Genomic DNA, 26,080 nt, shown 5'->3' on the forward strand with positions numbered 1-26,080 from the left:
ATGGAAATTATTTGCATTTGCAAGTATTGTTTCCATTGAGATTATATAAGCCCCACTCTCTCATCATAGTTTATTGACTTGGAAACTTTTAAAAAGTTTACAAGTTAATGTTAATGTTTGTGTTTAGATTTGTTTAAAGGCAATGACTTATAACATGTATTATAAGTCAATGGTATTTGGTTTGCAGTTGTATTAGCATTGGCTCATCTCATTTCCAGAGATTTTTTAGCCATGTAGCTTGAGTCATGGTTCATCAACTTTGAATATTTGCATAACTAACATGTTTAAGTATTGCTATTTTAATTTCAACATTTAAATAATCAAAATTACAAAAAGGAAAGACATGTCTCTGTGATAACAGTTTATTTTTTAGCTCACCTGGCCCGAAGGGCCAAGTGAGCTTTTCTCATCACTTGGCGTCCGGCGTCCGGCGTCCGTCGTCGTCGTCGTCCGTCGTTAACTTTTACAAAAATCTTCTCCTCTGAAACTACTGGGCTAATTTCAACCAAACTTGGTTACAATCATCATTGGGGTATCTAGTTTAAAAATTGTGTTCGGTGACCCCACCAACCAACCAAGATGGCCACCATGGCTAAAAATAGAACATGGGGGTAAAATGCAGTTTTTGGCTTATAACTCAAAAACCAAAGCATTTAGAGCAAATCTGACATGGGGTAAAATTGTTTAACAGGTCAAGATCTAACTGTCCTGAAATTTTCAGATGAATCGGACAACCTGTTGTTAGGTTGCTGCCCCTGAATTGGTAATTTTAAGAAAATTTTTGCTGTTTTTGGTTATTATCTTGAATGTTATTATAGATAGAGATAAACTGTAAATAGAAAAAATGTTAAACAAAGTAAGATTTACAAATAAGTCAACAGGTCCAAAATGGTCAGTTGACCCCTTTAGGAGTTATTGCCCTTTATAGTCAATTTTTAACCATTTTTCGTAAATCTTAGTTATCTTTTACAAAAATCTTCTCCTCTGAAACTACTGGGCCAAATTTAACCAAATATGACCAAAATCATAATTAGGGTATCTAGTTTAAAAATTGTGTCCAGTGACCCAGCCAACCAACCAAGATGGCCGCCATGGCTAAAAATAGAACATAGGGGTAAAATGCAGTTTTGGGCTTATAACTTAAAAACCAAAGCATTTAGAGCAAATCTGACAGTGGAAGAAATTGTTTATCAAGTCCAGATCTATCTGCTCTAAAATTTTCAGATGAATTGGACAACTGGTTGTTAGGTTGCTGCCCCTGAATTGGTAATTTTAAGGAAATTTTGCTGTTTTTTGTTATTATCTTGAATACTATTATAGATAGAGATAATCTGTAAACAGCAATAATGTTCAGAAAAGTAAGATTTACAAATAAGTCAACGTGACTGAAATGGTCAATTGACCCCCTAAGGAGTTATTGTCCTTTATAGTCAATTTTTTAAAATGTTCATAAAATTTGTAAATTTTTACTAACATTTTCCACTGAAACTACTTGGCCAAGTTCATTATAGATAAAGATAATTGTAAGCAGCAAGAATGTTCAGTAAAGTAAGATGTACAAACACTTCACCATCACCAAAACACAATTTTTCATGAATCTATCTGCGTCCTTTGTTTAATATTCACATATACCAAGGTGAGCGACACAGGCTCTTTAGAGCCTCTAGTTTTCTTTTTAAAAACCCAATTTTTGGAGAAAAAAGATTGACTTTTGTATCAATTACAACAAAAGTTTCTGAAGGCAACAAACCATGTATGGCCCAAAGCTCTATTTTGGGATTTTTTTAATAATAGGTTAAGGTCACTGTTTAATTCTTAAAATATAATTCTTGTTCTTAATGTTGGTTTTGGGATAGTATCACACTATGAGATGTAACCTTCATACTGGTGAAAAATGGGTAGCATCTGTTGCAATGCATATACAATATTAGGTTGAAGTCAGAAAAACAAACTTTTTTTAATGAGGCTGAGAAACTGGGGAAGGGTGAGGTAATACTGAGCCCTTCCCCAGTTTTGCACTGAATACAAAAAAGTTTATTTTTTTCTGACATTGACCTAATATTGTTTTTATACTGCAAATTAAATTAATAAATTGGTAGCTATTTATATTGTAAAACTAATTTCAAACTTATTTTCCTCCTTTATGGAACCCCTCATTGTGGAAAAAGTGTTTCATGATGAAATTGGCATTGCACAAAATATAGCCGTGTTACTATATTCAGGAAATAAACACAACAAGTTTCAGTATAAAGCTTTTCACTTAAATTGTTTTATGCATGTATGGCTTAAGTTTTGACTCTTTGTCAAGATCTAAGCTACAGTACTGCAATACATAGTGGATTGGGCATGTTATTTTCAAATGTTCACACTTATCACTAAAAATAAGTTATCATGGCCTTAAGGTCCAGTTGTAATCAACTAGAAATCAATAAGGAAATGTTGTCTTCAAAAAAATAACAAGAACATTTAGTTTAAACATCAAAACCAGTCAAAAGCTTGTTATAACAGTAAAAATTGCACAGATGCATGATATTGATAGGGAAATGTCCACACTAATATCAGTTGACCTGGATGTTTATTTGCCACACGAAAGGCTTTCATCTGTGGAAATAATGAAATATGTATTCTACATGAATCCAATTCAGCTATGTTGTAAAGTTGGGACAGTTTTTGTTTGGGTTCGTGTTGCTTAGTCTTTTGTTTTCTATTAATTGTTTGTGTACTATGTTTTGTCTATTTCTTTTTGGAAAGATTGGAACTTGTTCTAAATCTTTCCTTAGGCACTGGCCTCCCTAACAACACGACAGGTTAGCTAAGATTACTAAATGTATTCACACTGAAATATAGTTCCCCATAGTTCTCATGCATGTCATGTATGTGCACATAATATATATATAAACTGTAAAAAAAAAAATGGGTATATTTTTGGGGCAGTTCATTCAAGAATGTATGTCATTAAGATGTGTTGATGGAAAGGCTTTTTTTAAAACATTTAATCAGGTAATTGAGTATTGATACAATACTAGATGATTGACAACTGTCATTATCATCAACCATTCACGGACAAGGTGGACCTTTAATTACAATGCCCCACCTCCTAAACTGTCAATCAAATTGACCACATTACTTATCAACCTCAGTCTTACATAATTATACAGATCTTTCAATAAACATCCTAATACACAAATATCAATGAATATTTGACCTCATAATTGAATACATAAAAGTATATATTAGATGTTTGATATATAAGGATGATAGATTTATTAATTTTGATCTAAATTACATAGTGATTCTGTAAACTATGTCTGAGAGATAAATGATTAATTAAGGATTAACAAGATCTTTAAAAAAAAATGAAATATAAATATAAATATGAATATATAAAAGGTATTCAAGTAAGGCCTTTAATTTACTTGATAAATTTCATATCTTAAGTTCATGCTATTATACAAGATATTGGTGCCTTGACCAGGATAGTTTTTATAGACTTAAACCTTATTCCGAATTATTTGGATTTTTGGTTGTTTTAAATTAAATTAAATCAAAATTTTGTATTTTGATTTCATCTTTTTGGTATCTCAGGATGTTGTAAATATAAAAATAAGAAGTCTGCTTACTAGCTACAGTATAGTTCATGACTGCCAACTAGCTGTACAGTATAGTGCACCGCTCGTTTGTAAGATCACCATTGTTAATGGTCTTCCTTTGGCTTTCTCAATATGTGCACTTATTTATACATACATCTTTAAGTTATGAAACACACCTAAATAAGAATACTCAGTAGTTCATTTAAAACATTCATATATATGTGGATAAGGGTTGCATTTAGTTTCAGATTTAAGCAACTAAAATTCAGAGCAATTGTGTTTTCTTGGATGATGTTGCATCTATAGTGAGGAGTGATCCATCCAAATATTAGGTGACCATTTCCAATTAATGTTTTTGTAAGATATAAAACAACAACTTTGACTCCCTGCCACACAAATAGCAAATATATAAATGCATAACCTCCGTTTTGAAGGCCGTACTTTGACCATATAATTCTTTACTCTTTACAAATTGACTTGAATAGAGAGTTGTATCATTTCCACCTCTTCTTAATTTTATAATTCAGCTATTGCACAACACACATACTACTACACTTCAGTTCCCACAAAACTATGTTTGCAGCAGTAAAAAACAACTGGTAGTGGCAGTATTTGTTGTTTATGACCCGTCTAATTCTCTCTGTTGAAATTGAGGCAACATATTCAAAGTGGAGAAGCAGCACAACAATGTTGAAATCTGATTTGACACAGGTTAACATTGAAACCACAACATCGTGACTTGAAGCAGGACTTAATTTGCACCCATAATCTAATATTTTCCTGGAAAGTAAAAAGTTATATATGTATTGTATAAGAACTAAACAATGAACCACATCACTTAAATTTTAAGTATAGTTATAAATTGATTCACTGATGCATGAAAAATGCGCAGACTTAAAGTGAACCCCACAGCTAAAAGTTTGTATCTGTCGTCTATCAAAAACCAACGTTTCCTATCATATATAATTAGTTGAGCCTCAGTTACTGTCATTCTGATTTGACCATATGTACTGAAGTTACTGGAATTTTGCCATTTCATTTCACTCTTGTACCACAATTTAATGACACCTTTTAAACAAAACTTATCTGCGACCATGATACCTACAAACTTGGTTGGTAGAATTGCTTGCTTCACATGTAGTTGAAAATGTTGTAGTGATTTTGATGCAGCCAATTTACAGAGTTCTGGGAATTTTCACTATACTACCACACTGATGCTTTGTTAGCAAAACCCAAATGAGACCCTTTGATAGAAACAATCTAATTAAAAACCGATCTCTCATGCTCCCGTTTTCTGATATGTCGCGTCATATCAGAAAACGGGAGCATGAGAGATCGGTTTTTAATTAGATTATGATAGAAAGGTCTCACATTCTTAAAGTTAAATGAGATTAATATACTTATCATTATATACAGAATCTAACACAAAGCTGAATTCCCTAAACCAGAAGATACAGGTGGAAAATAAATCTTTGTGCAGAAACCAAAGGTTCTAAGGAATACAAACTCTGAGTTTGCGAAGATAAAATGGTAGATTGAGAGAAGTTAAAGAATTTTCAGTCTCCAGAAACCTGTAGCTAAAACATCCACTAAAGAAGACTATTGTAAAGTGTGCATGATGTTAGAAATAGCTCCAACATCATGTTCCTTAACGTGCATCTTAATCAGATTGAAGTCTTCATTAGAAGAATTGTATTAAATCTAATTTTGATGGCAAATAATCATAGAATAAATTTTTGCATTACCCTACCCCCCCCCCCCCCCCCTTTTTTTTCTCTCCCAATCACACCCCCTTTTTCAAGATTTTTTGGGAAGAAAAAATAAATGACTATCGAGTATGAATCAAAACGGCAACAATTCTTGAATTTTAAACGTACCTTTATCGGACAAAGAAATCCAACTGACATTAATTTTCTGAAATCAGATATATATATATAGTATCACGCCACTATTTGATTGACGTATCTAAAAGTGCAGAAAAGTCTTATTGATTAGGGTTTAACCTTTAACATGTGTCATAGCCCATTAATGTTACAAATAATATATAGACACGCCTTACTCATTAACATATTTAATCCACTCAAAGCTACGTTTTTCGTGAATTAAATAAGTTAATTCCTAAAAGGTGTGCTATATATATAACTTCTCAAACCACTTTCAGAACCAAGTTTATTTTTGGCACCTTCTGCAGGAATGGAAAAAAAAAGAATAGCAAAATTCAGAAGAATTTATAAATTTCTAAAACCTTAAATGCATTTAAAATTCAATAAGTTGGTTCCTACTATGCCTTTAAACTTTACCAGGTGCACAGGTTTTTCAGTACTCTTTGTGTTGTAAATACTGGTATATTAGCCAAAAAGTTATGATGTACTATACTGGTAGATGGAGATAAATTTTTCTGTACAAATAGAAGTACCAGGGAGTCTGCTAGTTGCTGTACAGAGATTTGTAAGGGATCAACTTCCTACTTACTACATCTACTGCTGAAGATTATCAACTGGGCATCATATGTATACAATGTTTGTGAAATGTCTTACTGCTCTGGAAAGAAGTCTGTCTGCACTTCCAGAAAACCCGCTCTCTTGAATAAATAAACTCATCATAGATACCAGGACTAAATTTTATATATACGACAGACGCCCGTTTAATCTACAAAAGACTCATCCGTGATGCTCGAATAAAAAAAAGTTTAAAAAAAAAAGCCAAATAAAGTACGAAGTTGAAGAGCATTGAGATCCAAAATTCCTAAAAGTAGCCATCGCTGAGAGAAGCAATAAGTTATCGCTGAGGGAAGCCACGCGAAGAAGGGATAGAAACAGGAACAGAATGTTGTGAAACATTCCAAAAGTCAATAAGTGGATTATCACCTTCTTTCTGTCTACCTGGGGCCATCAATAAAAATCTTCATTACTTTTCTCCTGTTCACATTTTTGAATTTGATCTGGCGGATGTGAAATTACTGGAGAGCTGAACTTATTGCCGTTATTCTCTAGCGTACAAAGTCGACCAGAATCCTCTTGAACCCATATAAAGAGGGGCCAGTGTCAGTAACCTGATTCCTAACAGAAGTGGTAGACAGACATCAGGTAAAGACACACTACTACTAGAAGAAACTGTTAAACGAGGAGTAGGAGCTGACAGACTAGAAGTAGCAATTTTAGGACCAACAACTGTAGTAACTGGTCCACAATAAAGCTAGAAACCTGCAAGATTGACCAGGAAAACCTGAATAAGGAGATACCAGGGGTCTAAACCAAGACATGTCATTATTAGCCGAAGCAAGTAGAGTAAACCCACAGTATGAAGCTGGAAGTAGAACCAGGTAAGCTTTAACCAATAAAGATACCTGGTAAGACGAATCAGACCTAGTGGTGTCAACTGGCCTGGAAACTGTAACAGTGGTAAATGGTAGGGACACCTCCATCATAACCGACAGAACCTGTATTGAGGGTATTAACAAATGTTGTTCTGCCTTTTTAGCTCACCTGGCCCAAAGGGCCAAGTGAGCTTTTCTCATCACTTGGCGTCCGGCGTCCGTCGTCGTCGTCGTCGTCCGTCGTTAGCCTTTACAAAAATCTTCTCCTCTGAAACTACTGGGCCAATTTTTACCAAACTTGGCCACAATCATTATTAGGGTATGTAGTTTTAAAATTGTGTCCGGTGACCTGGCCAACCAACCAAGATGGCCGCCATGGCTAAACATAGAACATAGGGGTAAAATGCAGTTTTTGGCTTATAACTAAAAAACCAAAGCATTTAGAGCAAATCTGACATAATGACATGTGGTAAAATTGTTAATCAGGTCAAAATCTATCTGCCCTGAAATTTTGAGATGAATCGGACAACCCGTTGATAGGTTGCTGCCCCTGAATTGGTAATTTTAAGAAAATTTTGCTGTTTTTGGTTATTATCTTGAATATTATCATAGATAGAGATAAACTGTAAACAGCAAAAATGTTCAGTAAAGTAAGATCTACAAATGAGTCTACAGGACCAAAATGGTCTGTTGACCCCTTTAGGAGTTATTGCCCTTTATAGTCAACTTTTAACCATTTTTCGTAAATCTTAGTCATCTTTTACAAAAATCTTCTCTGAAACTAAAGGGCCAAATTAAACCAAACTTGACCACAATCATCATTGGGGTATCTAGTTAAAAAATGGTGTCCGGTGACCTGGCCGACCAACCAAGATGGCCACCATGGCTAAAAATAGAACATAGGGGTAAAATGCAGTTTTTGGCTTATCACTCAAAAACCAAAGCATTTAGAGCAAATCTGACATCGGGATAAAATTGTTTATCAGGTCAAGATCTATCTGCCCTGTAATTTTGAGATGAATTGGACAACCTGTTGATAGGTTGCTGCCCCTGAATTGGTAATTTTAAGGACATTTTGCTGTTTTTGGTTATTATCTTGAATATTATTATAGATAGAGATAAACTGTAAACAGCAAAAATGTTCAGCAAAGTAAGATCTACAAATAAGTCAACAAGACAAAAATGGTCTGTTGATTTCTTTAGGAGTTATTGCCCTTTATAGTCAATTTTTAACAATTTTTCGTAAATCTTAGTTATCTTTTACAAATATCTTCTCCTCTGAAACTACTGGGCCAAATTAAACCAAACTTGGCCACAATCATCATTGAGGTATATAGTTTAAAAATTGTGTGCCGTGACCTGGCCAACCAACCAAGATGGCCGCCATGGCTTAAAAAAGAACATAGGGGTGAAATGTAGATTTTGGCTTATAACTCTGAAACCGCAGCCTTTAGAGCAAATCTGACATGGGGTAAAATTGTTTATTAGGTCAAGATCTATCTGCCCTGAAATTTTCAGATGAATCTGACAACCTGTTGTTGGGTTGCTGCCCCTGAATTGGTAATTTTAAGGAAATTTTGCTGTTTTTGGTTATTATCTTGAATATTATTATAGATAGAGATAAACTGTAAACATCAATAATGTTAAGTAAAGTAAGATTTACAAAATAAGTCACATGACGGAAATGGTCAATTGACCCCTTAGGAGTTATTGTCCTTTATAGTCAATTTTTAACAATTTTCATAACATTTGTAAATTTTAACTAACATTTTCCACTTAAACTACTGGGCCAAGTTCATTATAGATAGAGATAATTGTAAGTAGCAAGAATGTTCAGTAAAGTAAGATGTACAAACACATCACCATCACCAAAACACAATTTTGTCATGAATCCATCTGCTTCCTTTGTTTAATATTCACATAGACCAAGGTGAGCGACACAGGCTCTTTAGAGCCTCTAGTTTTTGTTGTCTCGGTTCTGCCTTTTTATTTTTCACTCTATTGGGTCCTGCTTTTTTTTATTAGTTTATGCTGACTTTTTTACATAAATTATCGTGATGCCTATTTTAACTCTAAAGTGTCCTATCCTGCCTTTTTTCAAATTTTATCCTAGGATGTATAAAGGCATTTATTGATATAACATTGGTAGGATTGTTTGCCATTTTGGTAGTTGACTATAGGGAACCATCATTTTGAATAATTTTTAATTGTTTTTATGGGAGTTACCCCAATGAAGTAAATGTTTTGACATATTAAACAAGGCCAACTACTTGACAATCCATGAAGATATTTTTATTTCACTTTTAACCTTGATTCTATGTATTTTGTGTTTTTTGATGTGCATGTACTTATTTTTAGTGTTGTCAACGGTTAACCATTTGAAAGAATGAGTACCAAATACCAAAAACGCTAACCGGTTAACCAGACTTTTTTTCAATTTTAATATATTTTATTTAATTTGTATTGAAATCATTAAATAGTTATGTTTTATTTTAAAAATGTCGTCGTGGTAATTAATTTAACGGATCAATTATCCAGTATATTAATAGCTATTGTTAATCCAAAAAAACATAAAATTAATTAGAACTTGTCTTAATCTAGCTTAATCTTTTCAAATTAAAACACTCCACATGATTTTTAGAGACAACAAGAGACAAGAGGCTGTCACAACGACAGCAAACCGGATTTATTAACATTTATTTGTGTCCTGGCAATATCACAAGAACCATTACTGATGAATGGTGAAAGTGAAAATCGTCAATATCAAATTTGACCTCCATTTTGTCATCAGTATCAACATATTAAAATTTGAAAAGCTTAGATTGAATGGTTCATGAGTAAATGCAACAACGTGAATGGAAACGCCCTTTTACGATCTTTCAAGAACCATAACTCCTGAACGGTAAATGTCAAAATCGTCAGTATTGAACTTGACCTCTATTTTGTCATCAGTAACAACATATTAAAATTTCAAAAGCTTTAGTTGAATTGTTCATGAGAAAATGCACGGACACGACGGGAAACACCATTTTTCAATCTTTCAAGAACCATAACTCCTGAAAGGTAAAAGTCAAAATCGTCATTTATATTGAACTTGACCTCCATTTTTTCATCAGTAACAGCATATTAAAATTTCGGAAGCTTTGGTAGAACAGTTCATGCATAAATGCACAAACACGACTGGAAACTCCATTTTTCAATCTTTCAAGAACCGTAACTCCTGAACGTTAAAAGTCAAAATCGTCATTATTGAACTTGACCTCCATTCTGTCATCAGTAACAACATATTAAAATTTGGGAAGCTTTGGTAGAATAGTTCATGCGTAAATGCACGGACACGACTGGAAACTCCATTTTTCAATCTTTCAAGAACCATAACTCCTGAACAGTAAAAGTCAAAATCGCCATTATTGAACTTGACCTTTGTATAGTTGTCAGTAATAACATATTAAAATTTTAAAAGCTTTGGTTGAACAGTTCATGAGTTAATGCACGGACAACATTTGATTGCCGCCCGCCCGGTCGCCCCCCGTACATCCCCAAATCAATAACCGACATTTTTGTCACAAAAATCCGGTTAAAAATGAAAGAATGATCAGTTTCAGACATATTCAATTCTACGAGATCAAGACGGTTTATTTTTATTTTTCAATCTGAAGTTACATGTAGTACAAACACCATAGTTGATACGGTGTATTTGATTATTAAAAGTCAAACTTCACCAGGAATCCTCACAAACAAGCCTTATAATATCAAATGACAAACATAGATTTATCGTATCATAAAAATGTAAATTTATGACTTGGATGGACGGTTGTCACAATGACATGCATACCACATCTTATATCTATGTGTAGGGTACTATCAACTTAAAATACCGGTTGACCGGTTAATCAGTCGAACGATTATCCGAGTAACCGGTTAAAACCGTGTGCCTGGATGATAATGCACTGAATATGATATATCAATTGCATATAGTTGACACTCAACAGGATTTAAAATAAAAAAATATTGATACCTTGAACTCGCAAGTCAGATGAGTTACACTGAATAAAGAATATTGATGATTTATACACATAAGAAATGGAACACAAGCAGTCTGAATGACAATTTATTATTTTTTTTCTACAAACATTAATATATTTCACAACAAAAAGCACCTTTTCTTTGAAATATTATTCTATGTACAAATCTTGCCCTTCATAACTTTTCCATGTTACACATTCATTCAGAAATAAGGAATGTTCAAATAACTATTCATGGTAAAAGATTCAAACTTTTCACTCTTAGCTGATCACATCTATTTGACAAACAATCTATAAAAATCAATCATTCTTTTATCCATCAGATTAATATTTTTGTCATATTCTTAAATCTATATGATAGATACCTTCAATCCGTTTCACAACAAAATATACCTCAATATGACAACAATTAAACGAATCTCCTGTTATAAGACTGATAAACAAACATTCCAGGTAATTGATTATTGAAAAAAAAAATATGTAGAAATTGGATTGTCTTTACATTGATATTTCTACAAGATTGACTTATGAATATAAACTTAACAAACCTTTTCAGAAATATATAATAAAACTGAATGTCAAACTCCACACTAGCCATAACTGAAAATCAAAGTGCTTGTAAGCACTGAGCAATAAAGATTGCTTCAATTTATCAGTGGAAAGTAAAATTATTCATTGCATTGGTTGTAGTTGATTTAAAAGCAATTCTAAACAAAGGAAGATAACACCAAATTTTTAAAGATGATGTAAAAAATGATATCTTTCTTTTTTTTAAATCAGATATTAGATTCCTACACCTTGCAAAAGTTATGTAATTTTCTTGACAAGTGTAACAATATTTTGTGCCTTGAATATCTGAGCATATATTACATCCATTAATTTCATGAAATGTTCCAAGGATAGGATGTATGCATTATATTTTGTGTATCAAACAAGGTAGTTATAAGCCTTGGAAAATTTAGATGTCAAGTCAGTCCCATAATGGTTTGATTGCATTTCATGCAATCTTTACCTTTAAAACTTGTTTGATACTTAATACCATAAAAGGGGTGTGTTCACAATGTACATGAAAAAGATGTTTTGTGTACAAGTGTTTCATTGGTCAGATCTTTGCCAGCCAAATTATTTATTTTAAGACAATCAGCAGATTTAAGTGCTTCCAATATAACAGATTGATACTTTTACATAATTAAAATGTGAAGAAATTAAATGAAAGGATGGTCAAATCATTTCTTAAAAATACCTACTCCATTAAGTTGAGGTGCTATGTAACAAAGCCTTTACAAATTGGACATTATTTATAATTTACTTGTACAAAATGTACAACATACAATGGTACACAACACTACATATTTCACTCCATTTTAAATTAAATTCTAACTGTCAATGACTGTGCATAATGAGTTGACATTTCTTTTACAACACTGTGAAAACTTTAATTTGATTGACAAGGAGGATATCATTTATTTGATTTCAATCTGTCAATTCAATAACAATTAAAATCCTAAACAAATTGAGGGACTTCTTTTTTCTCCAAGTTTTACTAATTCAAAGAAGCCTAACTTTCTGACATTATTACTGCTATTTTCATAATTTGATCTTGGAGGATTACTTCAAAGTTAAAAACAATTCATTTTATTTATATACTTTTTTTAGATTTGTAATTTGTAATTATAGATTTAAGAGTTACTGGAATGCTTAATTAACAGAAATGTATATTTAATTGGAATTAAAACTATAATGTTTTATAAGTCAGAACACCATGTAATTCTGCACAACACATGTAGATCAGCTACAGCACACTAATAAATGACATCACTCTTCCACTCCAAAATACAATATATAAATACATAGGATTCCATTCACATTCTAAGTACATGTCAATATGACAAAGATTTACAAAAACTACTATAAAAACCATAACCAATTATACAATACTTTCTACTTAGTCAATACATTGTACCATTTTGTCTACCTAGTTCAGGATAAATATACAATTCCTTGCCTAGTCCAACCATTTATACAATACTGTCTACTTAGTCCATGCCAATTATACAATACTATCTACTTAGTTCATGCCATTCAGATTTTCCCTTGAGCAATAAATTAAGATAACAAAATTTCGGTTGTCTTTGCTACAACTGAAAACAAACCTTGCCATTCTTATCACATTAATTAAATCTTAGTATAAGACACAATTTATGCAAATTATACTTAAAAAAAGTTTTTTTGATTAATACCCACATACTTAAATTGTGAAATAGGATTGTATCAAGAGGGGTTTGATAAAAATGGCTACCATTGTGCATTAAGATAATTTTCCTAGTCTTTTCTAAAGTATCATTCGTCTCAACTCGACCGATTCCGTACCCTTACCTAACTTCGTCCGTAATACATAGGTTTCCATTACTGATCTCCTGTAAAGGAGGGGAATAAAGTATTAAAAATATAAGCACTAGCATTAAATCATTCAGCTTCCGGCGAAGAAATGTAAGGCGTAGACACATATCACATACTGTATTACAGCCGAGGGATAAAAGAAGAGTAGCGGATACTACCGAGGATTGCCGAATGCTGAAGTATAAGTAACAAGTAACAAATGTGCATGTCAATGAACTCTCAAAAGTCTTCATACACTGACTGACAGACAGCAAATTAGGACAGGTGTCAATCTAAGACAGACAGCAAATTAGGACAGGTGTCAATCTAACTAAGAAGCTTGTATTATTTTCTTCTAACAAAATTATAAACATATACTGTAAACCAACTTATTTTCGCCAGCGATTTAATTTCCCGACTTTCGCGAGTAGAAAAATAACACAAATATAAATCGTCGCGAATATGTCAATCTTTGATCTTTCTTTAGCAAACTTCTTCAAGTAAATCAGATTATCGCGAATTTAAACAGCCTCGAAGTGGTCAAGAAAGGGTAAAACGTGAAATAAAGTATCCACGAAAATAAGTTGGTTTACAGTAATTACAGATATACATTTTGTAACAGACATTCAAATTATGTACAATTAAATATCAACAACTCATAAAACAGATCAAAATTATCAGTGAGATTAATATGACCTGTTAGTGTATCAAATCTGACACAATATAAACAAAGAATAATTTTAATATTCAAAACAAATTAAAAAAGTAGGGTACTGAACGTATCAGCTAAACTGCTCTGATTCTAAAAACAGATAAACAAATATATTATCATATTGCTGGACTTTTTTTTTTTTTTATCAAGAACAGATTTATTGATTTTTGTAGAATTGATATTCAAAGAAACAGTATTTATCCCAATGTTTACTTATGGTATATAAGACCTTGTTTTTTTTTTATTACTAATGAAATGACCAGAAAACATAATGTCCCCTACCATCAGTAGTGAGGCTTGAAATAAGTAATCTTCAGGTTTCAGTTTATTGTGTTGGCAATATTCCATTTAAAGTAATAAATGTATTAAAAATCAATAATATATATGTACAATAAAATGACAATTTCACATTTGTTTGATTTTTTGGCATGTTTAAAATTCGTTGTTATATGATCCAATAGCTTTAAATATATGAACAAAGAAAATATTCTACACATTCATGACATTGCAACATAAGTGATTATCAAGCTATTAGAAATACTGAAATTGTTTCTTATAATTAGCTTGAAAAATACCATTTCTGACAATTCATTATGAAACATAAAATGACAGAATTTAAACAATACCTACCCCTCCTCTCCCACCAAAAAAAATAAATAATCAAAAATCATATTTTATTGGAATGGTATCAAAATACAAATGTTGTAAGAAAGTTGGACTTTCAGAAACAAAAGAAAAATTGTTAAAAACAATCGAGCTTCTTTTCTTTTTCTAAATTATTGGGTGGTATATGAGATGGAGAACAATTCAAATTATATTACAAAAATAATCAAAGTCCTTGGAAACACATAAAAATAGTTACTTTCAAGGTATTGTATTCCAGAATTATTAATTCAATACCTTGGTCCCTTTTCATATTTAAAAAGAAAGGCCTGAATGTTAATTTCATATCTAAAAGTTATCAGACCGCTTTATAATATGAAGACCTCCTTCTTCATTTCTTTCATTTTCTTCTTTCTAATTAAAACTATCATTCAGTGCAATGTGAAGGTCAAAATCCACAGTGACTGTATATAGGGAAATGTCATCTGATCTTTCTTATACATAATCATGTGATGGTATTGTTTGCCTTAGTTAACTAATATTATAACCATTGAATTTTTTGGTCTCTTGTTTTTTTTTAACATATTGAATGCAAAACAATTTTGGTGGTTTGTAATTAACTATTCTCTTTACTTGAAAAATATATAATTCAAATTCACTTCTCCTAATTGACTGTCTAATTTTCATATCTATTTCCAATGTAAGAATACTTATTAAAAAAAAAACCCACCCTAAGCCTTGAAACAAAACAAATATTCAGACATTCCCAAAGCCTGCTGGAAGTCTAAAGGCCTTCAACTCGGATTACCCAAAAGATTAATTTAGGACACATTACTGTATATCGTTTTCAATTTCCAATGAGAGATTCTTTGATCTAAAACTGATTTTGATTGAAAGGAAAACTTGGCTGATTACCCATCTGACCTTGTCCTGGAGGCATTTGACCTCCCATTTGTCCGTGCCCTATAGGAGGCATTTGACCTCCCATTTGACCTTGAGGCATCTGATTGCCCATTTGACTTTGTGACATTGGATTGTCCATCTGACTAGGATTAGGACCTCCCATCTGACTAGGACCCTGCATCGGAGGTCCATTTGGTCCTTGGCCAGGCATCTGGTTTGCTGGTCCTGACATGTTACTCTGTGATCCCATCTGACTTGCAGTTGGACCCATTGATCCTTGACTAGGCATTTTTTGAGGTGCAGATCCACTCATCATACTTTGATTCGGCATCTGCCCTCCCATTGACCCCTGACCTTGTGGAATCTGACCTGGTGCTCTATTGTACATGGCAAACCTTGGATCCTGTCCCTGGTGACCACTGTACGGTTGATTAGGCATGTTAGGAGTTTGATTGTAACCTTGACCTTGTGGAAAATTCTGTTGCCCGCCTTGAGGAAAAGATCCCTGTTGATTTCCAAACTGGTTGCCTTGGTAACCTTGTTGACCATACTGACCTACAAAAAACTCAAGTTTAATTCATTTCAGATGAAAACAGATAAGTGATTATTGTCCAATTTCAAAATATACTTAATACACCTTAATCTGAGAAGTGAAGACTAAACAGGAAATATTATTGTGTATACAGTAGGATGCCAATTTTGTATTTGCAAAACTAGTAATAATTGATTGGCAGATTGGTACTGATTTTTAAAACTTGTACAAGACACTGGTGGTATAAACTTGATTTCATAATAATCTGGCAAGACACAACATCACTTACAAAAGCAGACAGACAAACTTGACTAAAGTTGCAATGTCCCCTAAACCATACTGTGTTGGGGGTAATTAAACCATTTGTGACATGGATGGATGCCCCATATCCTTTGATTTTCTATCAGATAATATTTTTGCAATATTGAAAAAAAAAAATCAAAGCGCTTGAACCAAAAACCAAGGCAAACGTAATTATGAAAACTTTAATTTGGCAATGTTGCTTCAACATTAAACATTCAATTATAGTACAATTATGTGTATCTAATGAATTACTTATTAAGGCAAATAATTTATATGTTATCAAGGTTTCAAAAGCAATGCATATCGTCGCTGGGCTTCTAAAAAGTTGTAAATTACAAATTTTTCAAGAAAAAAATATCTCACAAACAGGCTTTGAAAAATTTGGCAAAATGCATGCTTCCAAAATGTCGTATGTGAACTTGAACATTTTTGTAAATAGCAGTGAAATAAAAACTTTGACATTTCTGGATTATCCAAGAACTTAAATTATTTTCACAGAAATAAAGAAATGTACAATTATTTTTTTCCCAAAGCCATTCCACAACGATTTTCAAGTTTTCATACAACATTTTGGAAGCAAACTTTACAAACAACTGACATTGGCAATTTTGTAATATGTCTTATTTCACACATTTTGAATGGTCTAACTGTATGCTATTTTGTAATACCAAAGATTTCCTCCTGCCCAGACCATTGGTGTCAAAAAGTATTTTTAGCCAAAAAAAAACATATATACGACATTTTAGAAGCCCAGCGACGATATATATCAATGTATATTTTTTATGGTGAGTCAGCAGTGGTACAAGTTTGCAATGATTGCAGTTGTTCTTGTTCTAGTTGGTAGTTAACATTGGTTTCAGTTGACTGTTAGTAGTATTACCAGTTGACTGAGTATGAACATGTTATAGAATGAATGGGGGTTTCCCTCAGAGTTCGCTAAAAGTGTCAGTCCTCAGGATTTTACCACCAAAATTTTGCATAGGACTGACACAATTTTAGTATTTTTCAATAGAGTTAATAGTGAGGACCAGTAGATTTTCTTCAAGGACCACCAGGGAAAAAAAAATTTCACGAACTCTGTTCCCTGGAAATTTGTTTAGGGGTTGGGATCACGACCGTTTCCAAGTTATCAAACAGGAGGGGGTAGGGTGAAAACAGGGACTCCCCCTATATTTCATCTGATTTGTTATATAGTACAATATCTGAGTATATATGGTTTAGGGGTGGGGATCTCAAACGGGAGGGTGTACAGTAACCACAGGAACTCCCCCTATATTTCATTTGATTTATCATATTGTTCCATACTTGAATGTGGGGATCTGGACCATTTCAAAGTTCCCAAACAGGAGGGGGTAGGCTGACCCCACCGACTCCCCCTATATTTCATTTGATTAGTTAAATTGTCCCATACTTGAATATATATGGTTTAGTGGTGGGGATCCCAACTGTTTCAAAGTTATCAAACAGGAGGGGGTGGAGTGGCCCAAAGGATGCCATGCCACCTATATATCATATGATTTGCTTACATTCAGATATCATATAATATAATTGCATTATTTGTGAAAATAAAGTAAGAAACTTCCAGCTTCTTTAACTGACCCTTCAAAATTGCAGTAATATGTTTACACTTTAAAAGCATCTTATTAGGTCCGAGACCACCATTGTCGTCCCTTGATTTTCGTTGTTCACAAATATAGTCCCTAGTGTTGACAGTGGGTTACTTGCCATTAATTTTTATACCCCTTCCAAATTTATTTCTCCATGTTTAATGCCTCAAATTGCAAGTAGGGGGATGAAATTACACTTTAAAAAAAATTTGGGTCCAGAATTTTAAAGGAAAGTAGTGATTTGGTCCAGCTGAAAAAGGTTGAAAATTAGCACTTCGGAAGCTGTCAAAAGATTTCAAGACGCCCTAAACATATAATTGTCCATATTTTGAGTTAGAGACGATGAAGTTTTCTATAATTTTGATATAATTTGTCCCAAAAGTAGTACAACACACTGTAAAAGTTTCTTTGAGAAAGCGCATTTGGGATTTTTTTTATTTGCATTTATGTTCTAAAAGAAATGCACTACGAAATAATTGTGTTCTCGGACCTAAGAGGTGAAATCTGTAAATATAGAATTTGTACTTTGGCAACTTCCATAAATGATTTGATGGTCTCAACTTGTCAAGTAGCATGAAACTAAAGGATTTAAACTTTTATTTTATAGAATTTCTGGAAAAATGACCAATTTTGGCATTTTATGGTCAAAATAGGCATTTTATAACTTTTTCAATATTGATGCATAAATGGCATCCTGACTTTCTATCTGACAGGTTTTCATGTGTCAATATTTGTGTTTCTATGCCTTTATCTACTTCTTTTACTTATTTATGTACTCTGAATCTACAGAAAAGAAGATTATCTCAGACAAAATGTGCAAAATGTGTTGTATAAATGACCCTTGTCTAACGCCTTGTTTGGATGAAGTCAATAGTGGGGAGCTTGGTACATAAAATTTGATGTCCATGATAAAGACCTCACTAAATTTGTATCAAATGCACTTTACAATTTCTATTGTACCTGTTCCATTTCACATAATATCTTTCTTTTCTTCTGTAGGATAGCAAGTTGTTTAAATATAAGCCTGTTGAGAATAAATTGCATGCAAGTTTTTCCCTAAAAAGGCAAAAATCTTTGTATCAGACCATACTGTTTGTGAGAAAAGTTAATTGCAAGTCTTTTTGTGCTCAAATTTGTTGTATCATGTCACATGAATATAGAAATGATAAAAAAGACACAAATTTTTATTTCTTATAGCCTCAATATGCACTTTTTAATGTAAATATGTGGCACGGCCTAAATTTACCCTAAATTTTTTCCAGTCTTACTTGGCCTAAGACCCTTTTAAACTAATATGATATGTTATTTGTAACTTTTCTTTCAATTTAAAGTACTTTCAATACATATGTAAGGATTATTTATAACCAAAAAGCTTCACAAATTTAAAATTGCTGGAAAATATTACATCTTTATGTAAGGCCCCCCTTCATTGAAAAACCTCAATTTTTAGGTGCAGGCTCATATAAATTTGACTTTTGAATAATTATGCCAGGTCTGACAAATCAAATGAGTACTCTATTGCTTTTAGTACAGGATAAGTTATATATTAAGGCATTTAAAAAGTATTTTTTTGCAATATTTTAATTTTTTAAGCCCCAAATGTTGAACGTCAAAATTTTACACACAAAGATGAGTATAGAACTTAGCTTAATGTCTATAATATACATCCTATTGTCATGAAACTTTGTAAGCAGTGTTATAATTCATTAAGCTTTGGTCATACCAAGTTTTTTTAAGATAGAGTTGTCAACTCATTCTACCCTATTAGGTCCGAGACCACCATTGTCGTCCCTTGATTTTCGTTGTTCACAAATATAGTCCCTAGTGTTGACAGTGGGTTACTTGCCATTAATTTTTATACCCCTTCCAAATTTATTTCTCCATGTTTAATGCCTCAAATTGCAAGTAGGGGGATGAAATTACACTTTAAAAAAAATTTGGGTCCAGAATTTTAAAGGAAAGTAGTGATTTGGTCCAGCTGAAAAAGGTTGAAAATTAGCACTTCGGAAGCTGTCAAAAGATTTCAAGACGCCCTAAACATACAATTGTCCATATTTTGAGTTAGAGACGATGAAGTTTTCTATAATTTTGTTATAATTTGTCCCAAAAGAAGTACAACACCCTGTAAAAGTTTCTTTGAGAAAGCGCAGGTGGGATTTTTTTTATTTGCATTTATGTTCTAAAAGAAATGCACTACGAAATAATTGTGTTCTCGGACCATCTTACGTGCATTATCATCATTTAACATGGATAAAGAAAATTTATACTGTGACCAGGAACATATATATTGTTATATATACTGTTCCCAGCTGTCACATTGTATTGGATTTTGACATTAAAATTTGTCAAAAAGTAATTTTGAGTTTCTGTATAAAATATTTTCTGCTTTTTCTTTCTTTAACATATATATCTTTTGGTTTTCAATTCTAGTGTTTATATTCATTTACCATGCATAGATGTATTTTGTCACCTGCCTGTATTTTTATTGTAGTTGATTGCCAAAACCCAGAATTACCCTTATCCGCTCCGGAATCGGATCCGATATTATAATTATGGCATCCATATTGTTATTGTGTTAACAATGTTGTTTTTGTCAGTCAGATACGATTTTACTCAAATTTACACATTATTTGATATTCTGTAAAAAGCTAGTGGTTGAACAAAATGAACATCGCTGTCATGAATAATAATGATGAAAATAAGTTTTGAGATCGTTTATTTGGAGACTTTTGTGAAAAGGTTTGCAAAGTTATTTTTTATTTTCTTTCAAGTGGAAGGTCTGTCGGGCGTAGCTAGTAACCAAGTCGAAATTTTATTACAAAAATGGAAGGTCGGAGACCTCTGACCACCGCTAATTTGAACCCCTGCCTCCAAATTGAAGAGATACGAAATTTTGTTCTCCATAAATTTGAAATTGCCGCCAACAGCATGAACAGTTGAACTTATTATATAAGACTACTGACGTAGTTGTACTACGTATTGACGACAAACATTATTCCTACGACTTTTGCAATTTGGGAAATCTAAACTACTTGTTTTAAGAGATTTTCAGCAACTAAATATTTCATACAATCAATAGTTCTTTAACATCTTAGCCAAAAGCACAGGCGATAATAAACTACATAAGGATTCCTAATGAGCACTACTTCCTATGTGCAACGTCAAAACTTTTGGGTGATTCGACGATCATTTAAGGTTTTTCTGGTGATATTTTTTGTAATCCAGAATTAAAAGTATTAAAAAAGTGTTCAATTAGTTATATATAACATAGTAGCCAGCTAGATAATAACAATGGCAAGTATTTCAGCATTTATTGGGTAAAACACAAATTTAGGGTGCTCGCATAATGCAGCTTAACTGCATAAAAATATGTCTTGAAACTTTCAGCCAATCAGGAGACATGCTACATTTCTCTTATCATACTACCTTGAGATGGTCCTCTTCTATAGCCAGACTGCATTGGCATTGATGATCTTTGACCTTGACTCATTATTGGTCCCCCTTGTGAGCTACTAGGACCAGACATCATTTGACCTTGTGACATCATAGGCTGTTGTTGTGGTCCCATAGGCTGTTGCTGTGACATCATTGGCTGTTGTGACATCATAGGCTGTTGTTGTGACATCATAGGCTGTTGTTGTGACATCATGGGTTGTTGCTGTGACATCATGGGTTGTTGCTGTGACATTGTGGGCTGTTGCTGTTGGGGCATCATTTGTTGTGACTGAGACATCATTGGCTGCTGTTGGTTACTAAAGTTACCTTGTATTCCATATGGTTGACTTCCCATTCCAGACTGAGACTGATCTGAAATTGTAAGAGATAATTTTACAGAAAACAAATACTATGTAAAAATGCTATAGCAGAATTTTGAGGTGAGGTACTTAATTAACATTTTCTTGATAAGGGGTTCAAATGTGAAAATCACTATGGACATAGAATCTCAAAAAGGAATTTGGTATAAGATTCCAGATGTTTTTTTACCACGTGTTAGATTGTGGTTTGTCATTACGTCGTCTGATCTTTTTATTACCGAACGTTACTTATTCCCGAATGTGACTGTTTTGCTGAGTGTGAATTCGTATTGCTTTAAGATGTGGCACAATACTTTTCCATCCCAAATCAATTTGTTGGGTTTTGATGTTGTGTTTGTTGTTGTCATCGGATTTTGTTAAATGTCTTAACGTTTGTAGTTGTAAATCATATTTTTTCCTGTTGTATTCGTGTGTTGTGTTGGGAATAACTACTCATCCAGTTCATTTGTTTGGTAGATTTAAATTTGGATCAACGAAATTTACACGATATATTTGATTTGCAGTTTGATCAGAAGAAACACTCACAAAGCTAGACAATACAATTAATTATCTAATTAATACTACAATTAAATATTAATTAGTATTATAATTTTCACTGTTATTAATATAAGTTAGATAAGTCATACAAATCTATGACACCTGTGCTCTGTTTCTTGGTCCTAAATTAGGCTAAAATTCCAGGTGATTTTGTGAAATTTCACCAAAATCTCTAACTTTGACACAATTGGGATAGTAAAATCAACATGTCTTGAAGTCAACATACAAAACACTTTTTATCTTGTAACATTGAACTTTATTAATATTTCCATTACCGAACTTACTCTTTTTGATGTAAGGCATGTATCACTATGCAATAACATTCAGAAATAAATCCTTGCATGATCATCCCCAGCATGTTATAGAGACCTAAAGACATACTTTCAAATAGAGGATGATCTTTACAAAATATGAACACACAGAGTGTATAATAGTAAATAGAAATACACAGAATAATAACATGTGAACATATACGTTACCCTGACCTTATGCTCAGACCGGAGCGAAGAGGATAAGTAAAAGTAAGTAATATACATTACCCTGTGCCCTTTGGGTTTTTTCTGTTGTTTTTTTACTCTTTGGTTTGGTTGTTATCTCTTTGACACATCATTTCACATTCACCATTTCTGTTCTTAAAAGTTACAAGTTATTTTATATAGTTAAGTTGTCAAACATCAGTGTATCAAAAATAAAACTCAACTTACTATAGACAGCCTGGGGAGGCATAGATTGTGCCATAGATCCACCTTGTGGTGCCATTTGTTGTGGCATTGGCCCACCTGGTTGCTGACTTGGCATTGGTCTAGACTGGTACCCTCCAGATCCAGGCATGTTAGGATCAATGGTTCCTTGTTGCTGGTAACTACCTTGTTGAGCTGGTATCTGACTCCCACCTGTGGTGTCCCCTAGGAATTGTATTAAAGAGTTAAAATCCTTATTATCTGACAATTTTCAAAGTTTCAAACAATCTTTTAATTGTACAGTAAAAATATAATATATATTTAATTATAATTTACATCTTCTTGTGCAGTAAAAGTACTAGAATGCTGCAAAATTTGTGTTCAGGCTAATTGCAATATAAGTAACGCTTAGGAAAATGAGTCAATTTGTATGACATAAAAAAACTACAAAACACCTCACATTATTCTGTGCAGTAAAACATCTGTTTTTTGTCACATTGATTACGGCACTGTCTTAGTATTTGAGAAAGAAAGTAACTTTCTATGTCATTACTTATGATATGCACATTGCTAGGTTGTCACATCTGACACCGGCTGCTATTACTGTGCTCTGCTATGATTTGCTTTCTATTTTATAACAAATAATGAATCTGATTTGGCAGATTGGAGTTGTGTTCAAGGCTGTTACTAGAGATGTTGCATCTGATTTGGCACATTGCCAGGTGGCGATATTATCCGAGTACTACACTATGTTAGTTTTGTATGCTATCATGTATGACGCGGCATCTGATTTAGCATACTGCAAGGAGTCCTCATTGAAGAGTTACACATTTGTTACTGTTCTCTGTTGGTTTTGTATTATGATATAAATAACGATGTGGTATCTGATTTGGCATATTGCCAGGTGGCCTCATTGAAGTATTACACATTTGTTACTGTTCTCTGTTGGTTTTGTATCATGATATAACTTACGATGTGGTATCTTATTTGGCATATTGCCAGGTGGCCTCATTGAAGAGTTACACATTTGTTACTGTTCTCTGTTGGTTTTGTATTATGATATAAATAACGATGTGGTATCTGATTTGGCATATTGCCAGGTGGCCTCATTGAAGTATTACACATTTGTTACTGTTCTCTGTTGGTTTTGTATTATGATATAAATAACGATGTGGTATCTGATTTGACATATTGCCAGGTGGCCTCATTGAAGAGATACACATTTGTTACTGTTCTCTGTTGGTTTTGTATCATGATATAACTTGCAGTGTGGTAACTGATTTGACATATTGCCAGGTGGCCTCATTGAAGAGTTACACATTTGTTACTGTTCTCTGTTGGTTTTGTATCATGATATAACTTACAGTGTGGTATCTGATTTGACATATTGCCAGGTGGCCTCATTGAAGAGTTACACATTTGTTACTGTTCTCTGTTGGTTTTGTATCATGATATAACTTACAGTGTGGTATCTGATTTGACATATTGCCAGGTGGCCTCATTGAAGAGTTACACATTTGTTACTGTTCTTTGTTGGTTTTGTATCATGATATAACTTACAGTGTGGTATCTGATTTGGCTTTTTGTATCATGATATAACTTACGATGTGGTATCTGATTTGGCTTTTTGTATCATGATATAAGTTACGATGTGGTATCTGATTTGGCTTTTTGTATCATGATATAACTTACGATGTGGTATCTGATTTTGCTTTTTGTATCATGATATAACTTACGATGTGGTATCTGATTTTGCTTTTTGTATCATGATATAACTTACGATGTGGTATCTGATTTTGCTTTTTGTATCATGATTTAACTTACGATGTGGTATCTGATTTGGCTTTTTGTATCATGATATAACTTACGATGTGGTATCTGATTTTGCTTTTTGTATCATGATATAACTTACGATGAGGTATCTGATTTTGCTTTTTGTATCATGATATAACTTACGATGTGGTATCTGATTTGGCTTTTTGTATCATGATATAAGTTACGATGTGGCATCTGATTTGGCTTTTTGTATCATGATATAAGTTACAATGTGGTATCTGATTTGGCTTTTTGTATCATGATATAACTTACGATGAGGTATCTGATTTTGCTTTTTGTATCATGATATAACTTACGATGAGGTATCTAATTTGGCTTTTTGTATCATGATATAAGTTACGATGTGGTATCTGATTTGGCTTTTTGTATCATGATATAACTTACAATGTGGTATCTGATTTGGCTTTTTGTATCATGATATAACTTACAATGAGGTATCTGATTTGGCTTTTTGTATCATGATTTAACTTACGATGAGGTATCTGATTTGGCTTTTTGTATCATGATATAACTTACGATGTGGTATCTGATTTGGCTTTTTGTATCATGATATAACTTACGATGAGGTATCCGAGTTGGCTTTTTGTATCATGATATAACTTACGATGTGGTATCTGATTTGGCTTTTTGTATCATGATATAACTTACGATGTGGTATTTAATTTGGCTTTTTGTATCATGATATAACTTACGGTGTGGTATCTGATTTGGCATATTGCCAAGTGGCCTCATTGAAGAGTTACACATTTGTTACTGTTCTATGTTGGTTTTGTATGATTTAACTTACGATGTGGTATCTGCTTTGGCATATTGCCAGGTGGCCTCATCTGAGTACTAGGCTGCTGTGACTGTGGCATGTTTGGGTCATGATACTGCTGCTGTTGTCCTGGGGGCTAAGAAAAATAAATATGAATTCGAAAAACACACAAATAGATAGACATCACTCAAAATAAACTGTTGACCTAGAGACAAGTCAAGTATGTTTTCAAATTTTATAGTATTATGTTAAACTGCAAATGTTGATATCAAAATTGTAATACATTGAACTTTTAACATTAAAACTATGCAAAACAATGAGAGTCAATGAACCATGACTGGTGATTGAGGGTTAAAAAGAAATGAGATATTCTAATGCTAATAAAACTGCATACATATTAAACTACCAAATATCATTATCTTACCAGCGTGGTTCTCCCAAAACTGACAAAATGTTTACATGTGATTTCAGGGCCTTTTATAGCC

General features: G+C 33.0%; 1 protein-coding gene across 1 annotated transcript in view; it reads right to left on the reverse strand.

Moving 5' to 3' along the window:
* Positions 1-13,267: 13,267 nt before the first annotated feature.
* Positions 13,268-26,080, reverse strand: part of LOC139523264 (protein SSXT-like) — a 31,963-nt gene continuing 19,150 nt past the window's right edge. The window contains exons 4-7 of the mRNA XM_071317125.1: positions 25,626-25,731; positions 23,027-23,227; positions 21,397-21,777; positions 13,268-16,083 (exon numbers count right to left, since the gene is read on the reverse strand). Coding sequence (XP_071173226.1) covers positions 15,500-16,083; positions 21,397-21,777; positions 23,027-23,227; positions 25,626-25,731 — 1,272 coding nt within the window. The 3' untranslated portion in view covers positions 13,268-15,499. The remainder of the gene's footprint in view (positions 16,084-21,396; positions 21,778-23,026; positions 23,228-25,625; positions 25,732-26,080) is intronic.

Source organism: Mytilus edulis, chromosome 5 (assembly GCF_963676685.1).
Source record: "Mytilus edulis chromosome 5, xbMytEdul2.2, whole genome shotgun sequence".
Classification (NCBI taxonomy): Eukaryota; Metazoa; Mollusca; class Bivalvia; order Mytilida; family Mytilidae; genus Mytilus; species Mytilus edulis.